We start from the raw sequence: 14,488 nt of genomic DNA on the forward strand, positions 1-14,488 counted from the left end.
TATGGCGATAAACTAATGCAGGTGTGTTTACCAAAAATCCACGACATATTGTTGGTAAAGCTTAACTGGCAACGCGCGAGCGCGTATCCATTTCCTGTTTGGAGTATTTCGGGGGCTTGTGTTTTTTCTTTGCAGTAACAACCACCCAAATTTTAGCGCGAAAAATATGCTTGAATCCGAGGTGATTTGAAGCTTTCTAAAACACTGTAATTCACATGCTGGAGGCTCAAGCAATTATGACAAAGTTATTTTAATGTATGTACAAAAACAAATATTTAAATTATACTTAGTAATAAAACAAATATTGCTGCAAGTACATACGACTGCCGCTAATATGCAGTTGGTACGATTTCTCAAGAGTCCTCGTTTTTTTTTTTTGAAAGTCTTTGTTCAAGTTAGCTGGGGAACCCGGTAAAGCATGCCTCTGTGTATTACCGCATTCCTTGTGGGAACAAAGGTAAAGCATAATGCCCACACCTGCGCTCACTGTGTCCTTCAGATAGGTGAGGTAGACGGGGACGTCGGTCTGCTGTTCGCAGTCGCGGCCGTAGTCGCAGCCCGGACCGTGGTAAAACTTTGTCGCCGTCCCATCAGGCGCAAAAGTGACGTCAGCCTCGATGGCGTTCACGCCCTGCTCCATGAAATCGTCTAACTCCCGCAGGCTGTTGGCCATGTGTCCGAACACGTAGACGGGCCGACGGTGGTCGCTGGTCGCAGACGTCGGTACGGGTTCGAGCTGCGGAAGTAAGCGTCATTTTGAAGATTATCATTTGAGTTGGGCACTATCGTGTTTGGCGGCTTCACTTGACCGTTGCGCTGCGGAGCTCGAGTACACGGGTTCGATCCCGGCTGCGGTATGAAACCACATTTCAATGGAAGCGAAATATATAAAAAAGATAGTTCTCGTGGGCCGAGATACAAGTGCTCGTTAAACACCCTCGATGGTTAAAATTATTCTGGACTCCTCCGCTAATGCGCACCTCAAAATCAGAACGTGGTTTTGGCACATAAAATCCTTGGGCCCCAATTCCCAAACCTTCTCGTTTCTAAGCGCTATCTGCCATTAACCAGCAGCCTTAACTAATAATATGTCCAGTATGAAGATTGGCTGAAATTTTCTTTTACGAACTATTATGGCCTAATATTGTTTTGTCAAAGTGGTTGCAATGTTTTTTTTTTCAACACCCGTATAAAAAGTACGGCACATTGTAGGTTCCCTGATTAATCTTGGGGAGCCCAAGTTTTTCAATGAAATTCAATATTTTTCGTCACGCACATCAAGTGACAGCACGAAACTACGTACAGTGCGTTTTTTTTCTGTTTTACTTCAAAACTAGTTTTCTTCTTTAAAGCCTCCAAAGTTTACTCGAATTAAGTCCCTATAGAAGAGTCACGTGCCCAGGCATACATCAATTGCACGAAAACACAAGCAAGCTAATGCATTAAAACGTTATCATGATACTCTTTCAAATTATAAACTCTGTGGCATATTTTTATAATAAACATTCGAAGGGAATCGTTATAACAGTCTAGTTTTAGGCTCCGACGCTTCAATATGGTAATGTGCTAAGAAATACCTGCTGTAAAATTATCTCTTAGGATCTCCTCATTACGCATCTAGAACGATAAAGCATAAGTTGATGTAGTAGAGTGGCGTTAGATGACATTTGCAGTATACGTTAGAATAAACAGGGGCCATTTGGCCCCTGCTGCTCACGTGACTATGAATCGGATCGAGAGTTTCCCACAATACTAATTAGAATAATATTGCTTGGGAAGCGAAAGCCACTGACATCTTCATTTTGGGACACTCACTTACGTCACACCGATATTGAACAGAGGTCCGCGTTTCGCGGTGCCGAATGCGTATGGAGATAATTTGAACGAATAATTTCACGGGGGATATTTCAGTCTACATTTCCCTTTCGAAATGTAGATAGGGGGAATGACACTTTCAGATGATTTCCATCAACCTTGGAACATAAAAGTATTCAGTAAGACATTTCATAATATGATAGGTTTATTAGTGAAATATCAGATTTGACTTTTCCGGCAAATGATATCTCCCTGGGCACATAATTGATCTACAGCTTCATGATTCGCGTAAGTTTCTGACGCTTTTTTAAAGAAAATAGGGTTCGAAGTAAAGCAATAAAACACTACTGGAGTGCGTTTTGCAATATGAACGCCAATATTAAAAATATCAATGCTTCTGTAATTTAACCTTGTCTTTGCTTACACAGCGAGTGGGAAGATTATCCTTAGCTTGAACGGCATATTCTCGGATTGCTCTCTGTGTGCTGGTGCAAATATAGCGCAAGCTGCGCTTACAGCTGCGTCAGGCATGTGTAAGATATTCGTTAACCCGTCACGTTGCCTTTGTAGTTATGGCGTTGCGCTGCTGAGCTTGAAATCGAGGGTTAGATCATGGCGTCCTTCATACGAGGGCGCAATGCGAATTAACCCTCATGTACTTCGATTTAGGCGCCCGGTAAAGGATCCCAGGTGGTCAGACATTTTCCATAGTCTCCCACTACACCATACCCTATAGGAATATGATGGTTTTTGAAATTCCTACATTTGAAAGCATTCTTAAGAGGCAAATTTATTTACCTTCAAATTTCTTGTGGTTTCTCATTTATATTTAGTCATACGACGAGAGTTCTGTGTTCTTTAAAATTCAGTGAGCGAAGAATGGGGTTATCGGTGAAGTATTCCTTCTTAGCGTTTCTCTTCCTAGCCCTATGAGCAGGGAATGTAGTGGATTTACACTCATCAGCAGAGTAGTGTGCATTTTTCTAAAGAACAATATCTCGCACTCTCTTAGCGCAGCCTGATACAGCGCACCGGGGCAATTAGGACGCTCCTTCCCGAATGGACGTCACGCCACACCCAGTGCCCCACTTCAACAACGAGATTTAAAACACATTGTCGAAATGTTCACTCAACGCTGAGCTTTGCCACATCGATCATCACGTCAGATATCCATGTTGCTTTAACCCTTTATCTAGGTTTGGTAGCCACGCAGTTTCGTTAAAACAAAATGAGCTAACCAGCGGCAAAATCCGCCGTAGAGGATGCATGGAGAAGCGACCCCCGTTCAAGAAAATACAAAAGGTGGAGAACGACCGTGAATCGCAACGAAATTTACTCTGTTGAAGCCTAACTTTGCGCACATACGGTAAAAAACAATTCATTCATGCGCACAGCACCATGCCTAAGACTTAAATGACAATTTATTTAAAGCACCATAACTCACTTTCGAGTAGTGCTCTTTTCAGTATCGCGATAGCGGAAAGAGTGCCTGAAACCAGGTCTAAGAGATGCACAACACAAGCACTGTGCAGCGTTCCTGTTGCGTTTGACTCAGTCTTCATTTCTGGCGCTGTTTCCACCACAAGATATGAACAATTTAACACTGCTTAGGTACTCACGATGAAAAAAGTGAATCAAGAACGTAATGAGACCTCACAAGCAAAGACCTTGCTGAAAATAATATCGGTCTGTGTTCTTTAGAAGTGTGTCTTCATTGCAATAATTTCAAAGCATTTCTATAAATAGCCCAGAAGAAATTCGCAAAGGCGTCGGCAAGCATCATCCGAGAATGTTTTCTTATTTTGGGGGAACTAATAGACAACAGCGCCAAGACACGATGTTCTCTCACGAAACTACACTTTGACGTGACGGCTGTCCCTTGCGATCCTTGCCAGCAGTGACTATCGCTTTCCGCTGCCGACACGAACGCTTGCAGATAACCTTGGATTAAAAAAAAATTGTGCACTGTGATTTCAGGACACGTAAAAAACAACCGAAGCATGAAGAACTACAAAACTTTCCTTTAGATATCATTTATAGCAATGTTAAAATTTTACGTCATCAGATATGAATTATGTATTATTCATTACATTTTTATAACCCACTGCATTAATTAACAATGGCATATGCTGACGTCACAACCAAACACTCATAATATCATTCACTTCACGAACCTGTATTTGCGTTGACTGCTAGGTGATCTCGCATGTAAGTTTGAGTTTTCGGAGGTAAGCGAGAAAGAAAGAATATCAAATTACCGTGCACGCAGCGGCCGCAAGGAGATACACTTGAACCGACAGCATCGCCGCTCGTTGAATAGGCTGTAGCCACGCCGCAACGCCACAGCTTCACCAACGTATAGGCCTTTGAATAAACTTGAGGGCTCAGGCAAGCGCTGTAGAAAACGTGATTTTGGACAGCGCTTGTACTGCTGCTGATACAGCCAGAAATTCTGGCCTGTGGCCAGTGGTACAGCAAATCTTTGCGATAGCCTCCTCCTAGGAACAGAAAGAATGATTAACGTATCTAGGTCAGGGCTTTTCAGCACATCTGTCAACAGAAAAGTTATCGGGCAAGCCCTCGTACGCTCCCTAGTCACGCCCTACACGGCAGCTATCATATTCGTTTAAAGAAGCCGTATTTCTTTGAACTGAAGCTGCGACTGCTTAACGCGCTGTCTGACCGCCTTTGTTCTTATATTATCGTAAGCTCAGTTTACACAGGGTGAGCGATGCGCATTATCAATACTACCACCCGCATGAGTAGTTCATGAGTTTGGTAGTTAGGCGCCAATTAAGCGATATCGTAGCCTAACATTGAATGAAAGAGGTAAATCTATATCCTCAGTAACTATCTACACATGAATGATAGGAGCCCAGTAATCAGAATGACGGAGAAATAAAATGCGCCGGCAGGCTATTTTATCATCGCGCTTAACACTGCCGCCCATCGTGCCTTTTTTTCATACAGACTGGGATACATAACGCAAAAAATGACTCACTGGGACTCACTGGGACAAGTGAGCATATATATATATATATACTCACCAGCTGCAATAAATCAATTGTTGAAAGTTAGCGCTCGTCCTGTGTTCCTGCTTGTCCCTGTGTCATTTTTTTCGCTATCTATCCCAGTCTGTCTCTATGAAAAAAGCCACGATGGGAGGCAGTGTTAAGGGCGATGAAGATTGATGTAAAACTTGCCGGGGACATTCTCACATTGGGTGTCGCTACAAAAAATTACATTAGAAAAAGAACAAACGGGAAAAACCACTTTAGCAGGGAAGAAGTTGGGGCGTGTTGGTGGGATACATACAGACCGGGATACATAGCGCAAAAAATGACACAGGGACAAGCAGGAACACAGGACGAGCGCTAACTTTCAACAATTGATTTATTGCAGCTGGTGAGTATATATGTACTCACTTGTCCCACTGAGTAGTGAGTACTTACTTGTCCCACACCCAAACTTCTTCCGTGCTAAAGTGTCGTTTTTCGTTTTTTTCTCTAATGTAACTTTTTGTAGCGACACCGAAAGTTAGAATGTCCCCGACAAGGTTTAAATCAATCTTTGTAGACGCGTGACCTGCAGCTACTGCATGACATTCGTGCCACAATTTAAGTGATGCGTCTCGTATTAAGAGAGCTACAAACGATTACAGGTTGCTCTCCTCGTTAGCCAAGCTTTTTCTCATCAACTCGTTCACCGAGTGATTGGGGCTAAGCTCCGCGTTCAGTGGTTCTGTCATGATATGACGTCATGGCGTCTACTTACTGTCTTCGAGCCAGCTCACGAATCTCTCCAACCTCACATGCCTGCAGCAAGACCATCCTTACCTTTATGGTGCCTGCACAGACCTGACATACGCCTCACCATCCCAGGAATCATGAAGAAAGCCAACATGTCCTCGTTTGCCCTTAAGCAGGCCACATTAGAACATTTACATGAGGTGCACAGTGGCCGCGTACACGTTTACATCGACGGTTCAGTTACATCTGCAAGCGCAGCTGCCGCTGTGCTGATACCAAGAAGATCCGTCAAGATACAGCTAAAGACGTCACATGTATCATCAACGACAGCTGCTGAACTCGTAGCCCTGCGTGCGGCTCTTCATTTTATTAAGGAGGAACCATCCCAGGCATGGTCAATCTTCTGTGATTCCAAGGCAGCCCTACAGAGTGTACTCTCAGCACTGCGCCATGGATCACATGAGCAGCTCGCCGCGGAGATCAGAGAAGTCCACCATCGACTAGTTAACGAAGGACACGATATAATATATCAGTGGTTGCCTAGTCACTGTGGCATACATGGCAATGATCGAGCAGACGCAGCTGCCCGATCTGCCCATGACGGCGTCAACTGCGTTGCCATTCCTCTTTCGAGAGCCGACGCAGCGAAAAAACTTGCCACACTTGCGCGTGACCTGACATTAGCCCAGTGGAATTCATCCGATTTCACAAGTGCACGCCTCCATACTCTGGACCCTAATTTACGGCTCCATATTCCGTCCGAGCTTCCACGACGTGACTGCACCCTTCTTATCCGTCTATGGCTTGGAGTAGCATTTTCAAATGCCTACTCTTTCCTTATCGGAATGGCCAACAGCCCACTGTGTGACTTCTGCGGGTGCAACGAAACGATCGAGCATCTTCTTTGTCAGTGCTCTCGTTTTAACCTCCAAAGAACTGTCCTCTCAGCCACCTTAGACAAACTGGACAAGCGCCCAATGACAGAAGACAAGATCCTTGGAACCTGGCCTACGCGAACATCAGCGCGATCCGCTATGAAGGCGCTGCTGCGATACTTGGAAGACACGGGACTTTCTGACAAATTGTGACAGTACACTGTGTGGCGCAGGACTGTACGGTGACACTGCGTAAGACTAGGAATGTCTTTGCGGGTTGCGTGACAGTGCCCACAGAAATAGTTCGTGTGTACGTGCGTGTGTGTGCTTAGGTTTTTTTTTCCTTTTTTTTACCCTTCTTTCTTTCTCACCTATTGCATCCCCTTTCCCTTCCCCCAGAACAGGGTAGCCAACCGGAGATAATCTCTGGTTAACCTCCCTGTCTTTCCTTTGCCTTTCTCTCTCTCTCTCTCTCCACCAGCCACCTGGCCGTCGATCTGCACCGAGAGCTATCCCAGCAGCATGCGTTGCGAGCGTTCTATCGGAGCTCCGAGCGTGTCCAATTATCAGGTAAGCGCCGGCGAGCTGGGTGTTGCGAGCACGGGCGGATGCGCAAATTGAAGCCCCTCCATATTACTATCGCTATGATGTGAATGTTTTAGCGTAAACGTGAGCGGCCTGAGCGGCTAGCACGGATAAGCCGCCTGATGGCTCAAAGCTTAAATAGCCGAACAGAGAGCTAATACTGCTGGAGCCAAGCGCGAAATGTGTTAAGCATTTAAAAAGGCAAAGTGTTCATCATTACGCTGCTGCCGAAAATTTACACCAGCAGCATAGTAAAATAGACTCGGTTACGGCTCCATTTCCTCTGTTGGCCTCGTTGGGTACGGTGCTACTGCAGCTGGTTGCAACCTGCTGGCGGCGTAGGTCCGCGCCTCCGCCCTTTTGGCAAACCGCTCAGTCCGCTGTGTTTACCGAAAAGCCGAACGCGCTAAAACACTATATTCTAGTAGTAATCGACCAGGGTAATGTGACGGCCGCAACCGCGTAAATCTTGGCGCCGATAAGATACCGATAGCTTGATTCGATGCGGTCGCACTACTCGCCTATTGTCTTGCACATGGAGAAGATGCTGCAGTTTGGCATGTCCCCAATCACTAGGTTTGCATTCCACAACCTAACAAGGATGAATTGCCATCATCATCATCATCATCATCATCATCATCATCATCATCATGATCCTCATCATCCTATTTATGTCCACTTCACGACGAAGGCCACTCCCTGCGATCGCCAATTACCCCTGTCCTGCGCCAACCGATTCCAACTAGCATCCGCAAATTTCCTAATTTCGTCACCCGGCCTAGTCCTCTGCCGTCCTCTACTGCGCTTCCCTTCTATTGGTAACCATTCTGAACTCTGCGTGAATCACGGCCCTGGCCAAACGAAACCTCAAGAGCAACGCTCACCGTCCAGCTTGCTTCTGCACGGAGCACATTGCCGCACAAGCCGACGAAACTTGCTGTGGGCCGGAAGTGCTTCAGTGTAGTAATAAATTGTCATTGCGTTTTCTATTTTTGTTACATTTTACAGAAGTAACTTACCCAAGATTCCAACAATTAGGAGCGACATCCGTTTACTTCATTCCACGTGCTACCCACGCGCTACCTCGCAATTTCCCGAATAGCGGAGCAGTCACGCCAAAGTTCGCTCCGTGTGTAGCATGCCGGATGAGAGAGATGTCCGCGCCAGTCAATATAACGCGAAACGGAAACACGTGGAAACATGCGTTCATATTTTTCATTAGGGAGTATCGTAATCGTCGATCAACTTTGTCTCTCTTTTTTTGTCAGCTGCACCGATATGAGCATCCAGTTAGCTTGTAGTAGCCTTCAACCTTTGGTCTCGTGCCAAGATTTAAATTGGTTAGAAGATTGCTTTTTTTCTTCTGGCCCTCGACCATTAAAACAATCTTGTTGCTTTAACATATCCTCCTTTCTAGAATAAATAGGAACCAATCAGTTTCCAATATTAAAGAAAGCACACTGTTTATTTAGCGCCTGTCTGTTTGCGTAGTGTCTTTTTTATTAACTAGATATTTGCAACATGGACTTTTTCTGTTTTTATGTCTGCATAAATGTTTATTACCTGCGCTCCATTCATTTTGACTGTCGCTCGAGCCTTCCATATCAATGTTTCTTCACATTTTCACGTTTACTTTGCAGCTGGATTATTGCTCACAATTCCACTGAAATTACCTTCCTGTTTGCTGTTCTTAGCCTGTCCTGCAAGCTGACAGATGAATTTACGATACGCTCTTGCTTGCGGAGTAATAGAAGCAGAATTTGACGCACGATAAAGGTACTCGTCATTAACACTCGGTGTGATTGTCGTACTAAATTACAACTTGAAACACAATCAACAAGAACCTACATAACATTTTCACAAGTGAGAGAATAGCAAAATGCACTCGCAATCGCGAAGTGTACAAATTGACCCGACGCCCTGCAATAAATTATTCTGTCCATGCTTACAATATAACTGGTTCAAAAAGAAAACTGAAGTCATGGCCTCCGAGATTTACTGCGCGGGTTAGCTACTCTAAAGCGCTAGACACATGGTGCGATTTACCGTGCGATCGGTCGCGCGGCACGTCATGTTCGACTCGCCGCATGCGATGATTCGGGACACATGGTACGAATGAGCTAGCGGGGCTTAGCTCCACCCAGAACCGGCGCCCCTGCGTGCAAGCTCGGAACGCTGCGTAACTTCGAACAGAAAGTGAAAGCAAACGTATTTGCACAGCTCTCTTGTTCGAAACAAACGATGACAATATAAACACGCCTATGCGAACAGTGTAGACGTGTTACCGCAAGGCCGCGTTCGGCGTGTCGGCTCCGTTGACAGCCACCGATGGCTGAGACGACAGGCATAGCTCGCTCGGCCATCGAATCCGACACCGGTGGCCCTTGTGACACGATCGCTTGCAGCTCGAATAACGAAGCACCTATGTTAGTCGGCACAGCATGTACAGAGTTATCTCACGCTTAAATTGTAGTACATTTGATTTCATCGGCGCCGACGGAAGCGAACGAGCATGCCAGGCGACCTTGCGATCGCTGGGAGACGGTGTAGTCCTAGCTCCGGGGCCATCTATCCGGAGTCGAGAGCCCTTGCGACATAGGCGTCTCTACCGGGGAGGCAAGGGTGGCACTTGCCCCCCCCCCCCCCCTCACTTCCAAAAGTTGAGGTAGAGTATGTCGTTTGCTCCCCCCCCCCTTTTTGAAAACGGGCACTTTCGGCTGCATGCTGGAAAGTCGAAAAAAACTACAGATGAAGCTAAATTTTCCGTCTTAATAGAGGGAGCACATAAGTAATGCTTTGTACTACTGCCCATCCCATGCTTCGACAGCAAGGATTGTCTTTTGTGCCTTCTTATCGGACAACGCGTGGGATTGACCATACACACTCGCGTTGCGCAGAACGCCTAACGCTGAGCAGTTGGCGCCCAGCAAATGACAGCTTGCGCAATTTCAATCAGGCCCAGGTTTTCAGGAGCGCTGTTTCCACATTCCACAATACAATAAACTTGGTACATTTAACCTGTGGGTGAGGGGGAGGTCGGGCTAAAGCATTACGATCAGCCGCGCTCACCACTGGCGTGCCTTACGGCATGGAATCGTTGGTTTATCAAATGCTGGAAATATTTTATCTCTGTCTAGAAAGGGGTTACGTAGTGTTGCAGTCTCAGCATATTAACACTGTTAAGGTGCTTATTTGATCGGGCTAGGAGCAGCGCAGCGGCTCTCAGTCTATGGGCAGAGCACGGACTCCGAGCGCAAGCAGCATTCACGAAAAAAAGGGCTGAAGAGAACGACGGACTAGAATGAGCTAAAGAGGACGACCCACTATATCGTTCCAATCCTTCTCTACAATTGCCCCCGGGAATGAAACTGGAGTCATCCGGCGGCCTAGCAGCTTGTCACTATGAGTGGGTGATTGTAGGTCTTCTGGCGATCGACGTTGACAATGTCTCCTCCACGACAGTGTATAGAACGTCCGCATTGACAACACGAGTGGTGCACGCCGCTATGGGGGGGATACGCTGGGCCCAGGCTTTACATCAACAATCTAATCAAACCTGTTACAGGTATGACTGTCCAATTTTATCGTGTAATCATGACTTATCCTAGATGTGCTAGTGAAAATGACCTAGGCCGAACGTGCAGCGCCATTTCAATACCAATAGGGCACTGTCTTGAAATATTTCTCAAGAAGTTTGTCACTGCTGACTTTGATGATTTCATTTTCAGGCTCTTTTTAAATAACAGCTACGGTATTACTTGTTTCCTGGCAGAAGAAACAACTTCTGATATTCCTTAACTTGAAAAAAGGGGGCCACTTTTTTCTGTCGTGCACTATAAATTTACACTGTGTTGGCTGCGTATGTGCTCTAAAAGCAGCTATTGATAGTCGCTTTCTCCCAATTCTTACGCTTTATACATGGCACTTAGTTGTTTTCCCCTGGTATCCTCGGTAAAATATCCGAAGAATGGTGTTTATATTTGTTCGAAGTACGAAGCAATGCTTTGTGTAACGAGCGATGTATGTTTATTCTGTGTAGGTTCTTTAAAGCCTTTGTAGAAAGTTGTTCATTGAAGTGTTCCAGACAGTCATATAAATGTAAATGTTTCCAAGGCTCCTAAAACAACAGCACAAGAGACGGTTGACATTCAGTGAAAATAGAGAGAATTTTAAACGCAATGTATTGCAAAACTTTCACTTTCCGGCTTCAAATGGATTTGTTGCAGATAACGACTGAATCCCCGTTTTTCAGTGTGTTTCCGTGCATCATACGAGATTCGTAGTTTGTTTAACCGGTGTCCACGGTCAGCTAAACAAGGCGTCTTGTTTATATAGGGGGAAAATTATAGGCATGGTATGGCCAATGTGTAGGTAATGTTCAAAGTGCGTGGGTAAATGCGAAATTTCCAATACAACGCTGTTACGCGAAGGACGAGTCAATAAGGCCAGCAACTATTTACAGGTTATATTTACAAAAGCGGTTGCAGCGCGGACCGGTTAGACTCACCGCGCGACCGCAGTTCGTTCTTCCTTCTCTTTTCTCGATTGATGGCACCCAAGCGCCTCGTTCAAACAACCAAATGCCACACGCGTGTAGCATAATCCCCCTGAGGTAGAAGCGACGTCTCGGAGCGTCTAAAGGTCACCACTGGGAGGGTGATACTGCTTCAGTCGTGTCACGTGCACGATATCACTGGACTGGGAAGCAGATGGGGCGTTAGGGGCGATCTCGTAGTTGATGGGAGTCACGGCACGAAGCACTCAGTATGGGCCTGTGTAACGGGACAGCAGTTTTTTTGACAAGCCGACCTAACGCGACGGAGACCATATAAGCACCAAAGAACCAGGCGGGAAGTGCACGTCTCGGTGTCGCAGTTCGTACAAACGCCTTCGACTCTCTTGGGATTTCAGAAGGTGGTCACGAGCAATTTTCCTTGCGCGGGCACAGCGGGCGATGGCGTCAAGTGCATATTCACTGGTCGGTGCTGCGTGCACAGGGAGAGTTGTGTCGAGGGGCAGTGCTGATTCTCGGCCGAACAGAAGCAAAAATTGGGAATAACCGGTGGTGTCGTGGCGCGAGGAAGTATAAGCAAATGTGACAAACGGTATGGTGACGTACCAGTCAGTGTGGTCCGAAGAGACATATATCGCGTGCATGCCTGTGAGAGTGAAATTGAGACGCTCCGTGGCCATTTATTTGCGGATGGTATGACGTGGATAGCTTGCGCCTCGTGGCACAAGACTGCAGGATGTCCGCGATAACTTTTGATAGGAATGTTCGGCCGTGGTCTGTGAGAAGTTGTCGCGGAGCTCCATGTAATAAAATCACGTCGCGTAAAATAAAATCGGTGACATCTGTGGCGCAGCTTGTAGGAAGCGCTCGGGTGATGGCGTAGCGCGTGGCGTATTTCGTAGCCACAGGGACCCACTTGTTTCCAGAGGCAGAAAGAGGAAAAGGGCCAAGTAAATACAAACCAACATGAAAGAATGGTTCCTCAGGAATGTCGAGTGGTTGAAGGTACCCAGCGGGGAGCGTCAATGGTATCTTGCGTCGCTGGCATTTCTCCCACGCAGCTACGCATCTTCGAACGGAGCGAGCTAGCCGTGGCCAAAAGAAGCTTCGGCGGATCCGGCGGATCCGGTCGTAGGTACGTGACACACTCTGGTGACCGGCAGTGGGGAGGTCGTGAAGTTCGTGGAGAACAGCCAATCGAAGGTGCCTAGGGATCAAAGGAGTAATGCAGGACCATCGGGGTGAACCTTGCGGGGGTAGAGTACGCCATCTTGATGTGTGAACAAGCGAACGGAACTCTCATCGACCGACGATTTCAGGTGGTCAATGATGAAACGTAAGGACGGGTCAAGGCGCTGCTTGTCGGCGACATGGAGCAGTGGAAAAACAGAGAGAACACAGGCGTCGGTGTCAGTATCAGAAGTAGAGGTCGCGTCTTCGACTAGATTGCGAGAGAGGCAATCTGCGTCCTGGTGGTGGCGTCCCCACTTGTAAGTCACTGCGTAGGGATATTCTTGTAGTCGGCGGGCTCAACGACCCAGCCGGCCAGTACGATCCTTGAGCGACAAAAACCAGCAGAGTGCATACTGCTCTGTGGTTACTGAGAAGGGCTTGCCAAATTAATGTGGGCAGAACTTTGAAACAGCCAAGACGAGAGCAAGACATTTGCGCTCGGAAATCGAATGGTTGCGCTCTGCAGTTGTCAGAAGCCGGCTAGCGTTGGCTATAACGCGGTCGTGTACATGTTGGCGCTGCGATAAGATGGCGCCGATCCCATAACCACTGGCATTAGTTCGGACCTCTGTAGTGGCGGATGGCTAAATGTGGCCCAATACCGGGGGATTGGCGAGAATCGCGATAAGGCGTGGAAATGCGGCAGCCTGAGTTGGGCCCCACGTAAAATGCACGTACCCGCCGTGGTTGCTCAGTGGCTATGGTGTTCGGCTGCTGACAACGAGGTCACGGGATCGAATCCCGGCCATGGCGGCCGCATTTCGATGCGGCCGAAATGCGACAACACCCGTGTAGTTAGATTTAGGTGCACGTTAATGAACCCCAGGTGGTCGAAATTGGCGGAGTCCTCCACTACGGCGTGTCTCATAATCAGAAAATGACTTTGGCGCGTAAAACTACATAAAAAAGGCACGTCTTTCTTCATGAGTTCAGTGAGTGGTCGAGCGATTGCTGCGAAATCTCTCAAACCATTTGAAATAACAACAGCGTCCCACAAAACTCCAGACGCCTTTGAGAGACTGAGGTACAGGGAAAGCCTTTACTGCTAGAACCTTCTCCGGGTTGGGTTGTACGCCGGAAGCATCGATGAGATGGCCTAACTCTATAATCTGTCGGCGCCCGAAGTGGCACGTCGATTAGTTTAATTGGAGCCCAGCCTTGCGGAAGACCTCAAGCATAGCTGCGACGCGCTCAAGGTGCGCTTCAAATATAGGAGAAAACACAAGGACGTCGTTGAGGTAACAAAGGCAATCTGAGCATTTGAGATAATGAAGCAGAGAGTCCATCATCCGTTCGAACATGGCGGGGGCATTCCATAAACCGAACGGCATAACCTTGAATTGGTAGAGGCTATCTGGAGTGACGAAAGAGTTATTTTCTTGGTCTTGCTGATCGATGGAAATCTGCCAATAACAAGATCGAAGGTCGATAGACGAAATGTATTTGGCACCATGAAGACAGTCAAGAGCGTCGTCAATTCGTTGTAAAGGGTAAACGTCCTTTTAGTGCTTCGGTTTAGGTGGCGGTATTCAATGCCACGTGCCATCTTTCCTTTTGATCAGCACGACTGGCAAAGCCCAAGGACTCAACGAGGCCTCAACAATGCCTCTGGCGAGCATCTTCTTTACTTCCTCCTGAATAACTTACCGCTCTGCCGTGAACACGTGATACGGTCGGTGGTGAATGGGACCAGCGTCACCTTTGTTTATCCGATGCTT

The 14,488-nt window shown here is 46.9% G+C and overlaps 1 protein-coding gene across 5 annotated transcripts in view; it reads right to left on the reverse strand.

Moving 5' to 3' along the window:
- The window catches only part of LOC135899413 (dermonecrotic toxin SPH-like), a 95,331-nt gene that overhangs the window by 48,603 nt on the left and 32,240 nt on the right, over positions 1–14,488 (reverse strand). For 3 of the 5 annotated variants that reach the window (XM_065428659.2, XM_065428658.2, XM_065428654.2), the window contains exons 2-3: positions 4,074–4,313; positions 478–736 (exon numbers count right to left, since the gene is read on the reverse strand). In XM_065428659.2, the coding sequence (XP_065284731.1) occupies positions 478–736; positions 4,074–4,118 (304 nt within the window). In that variant the 5' untranslated portion in view covers positions 4,119–4,313. Of the gene's footprint in view, positions 1–477; positions 737–4,073; positions 4,417–14,488 lie in introns of those variants that run through there. The other 2 variants (XM_065428657.2, XM_065428656.1) reach the window with 2 other exon arrangements.

Source organism: Dermacentor albipictus, chromosome 6, assembly GCF_038994185.2.
Source record: "Dermacentor albipictus isolate Rhodes 1998 colony chromosome 6, USDA_Dalb.pri_finalv2, whole genome shotgun sequence".
Classification (NCBI taxonomy): Eukaryota; Metazoa; Arthropoda; class Arachnida; order Ixodida; family Ixodidae; genus Dermacentor; species Dermacentor albipictus.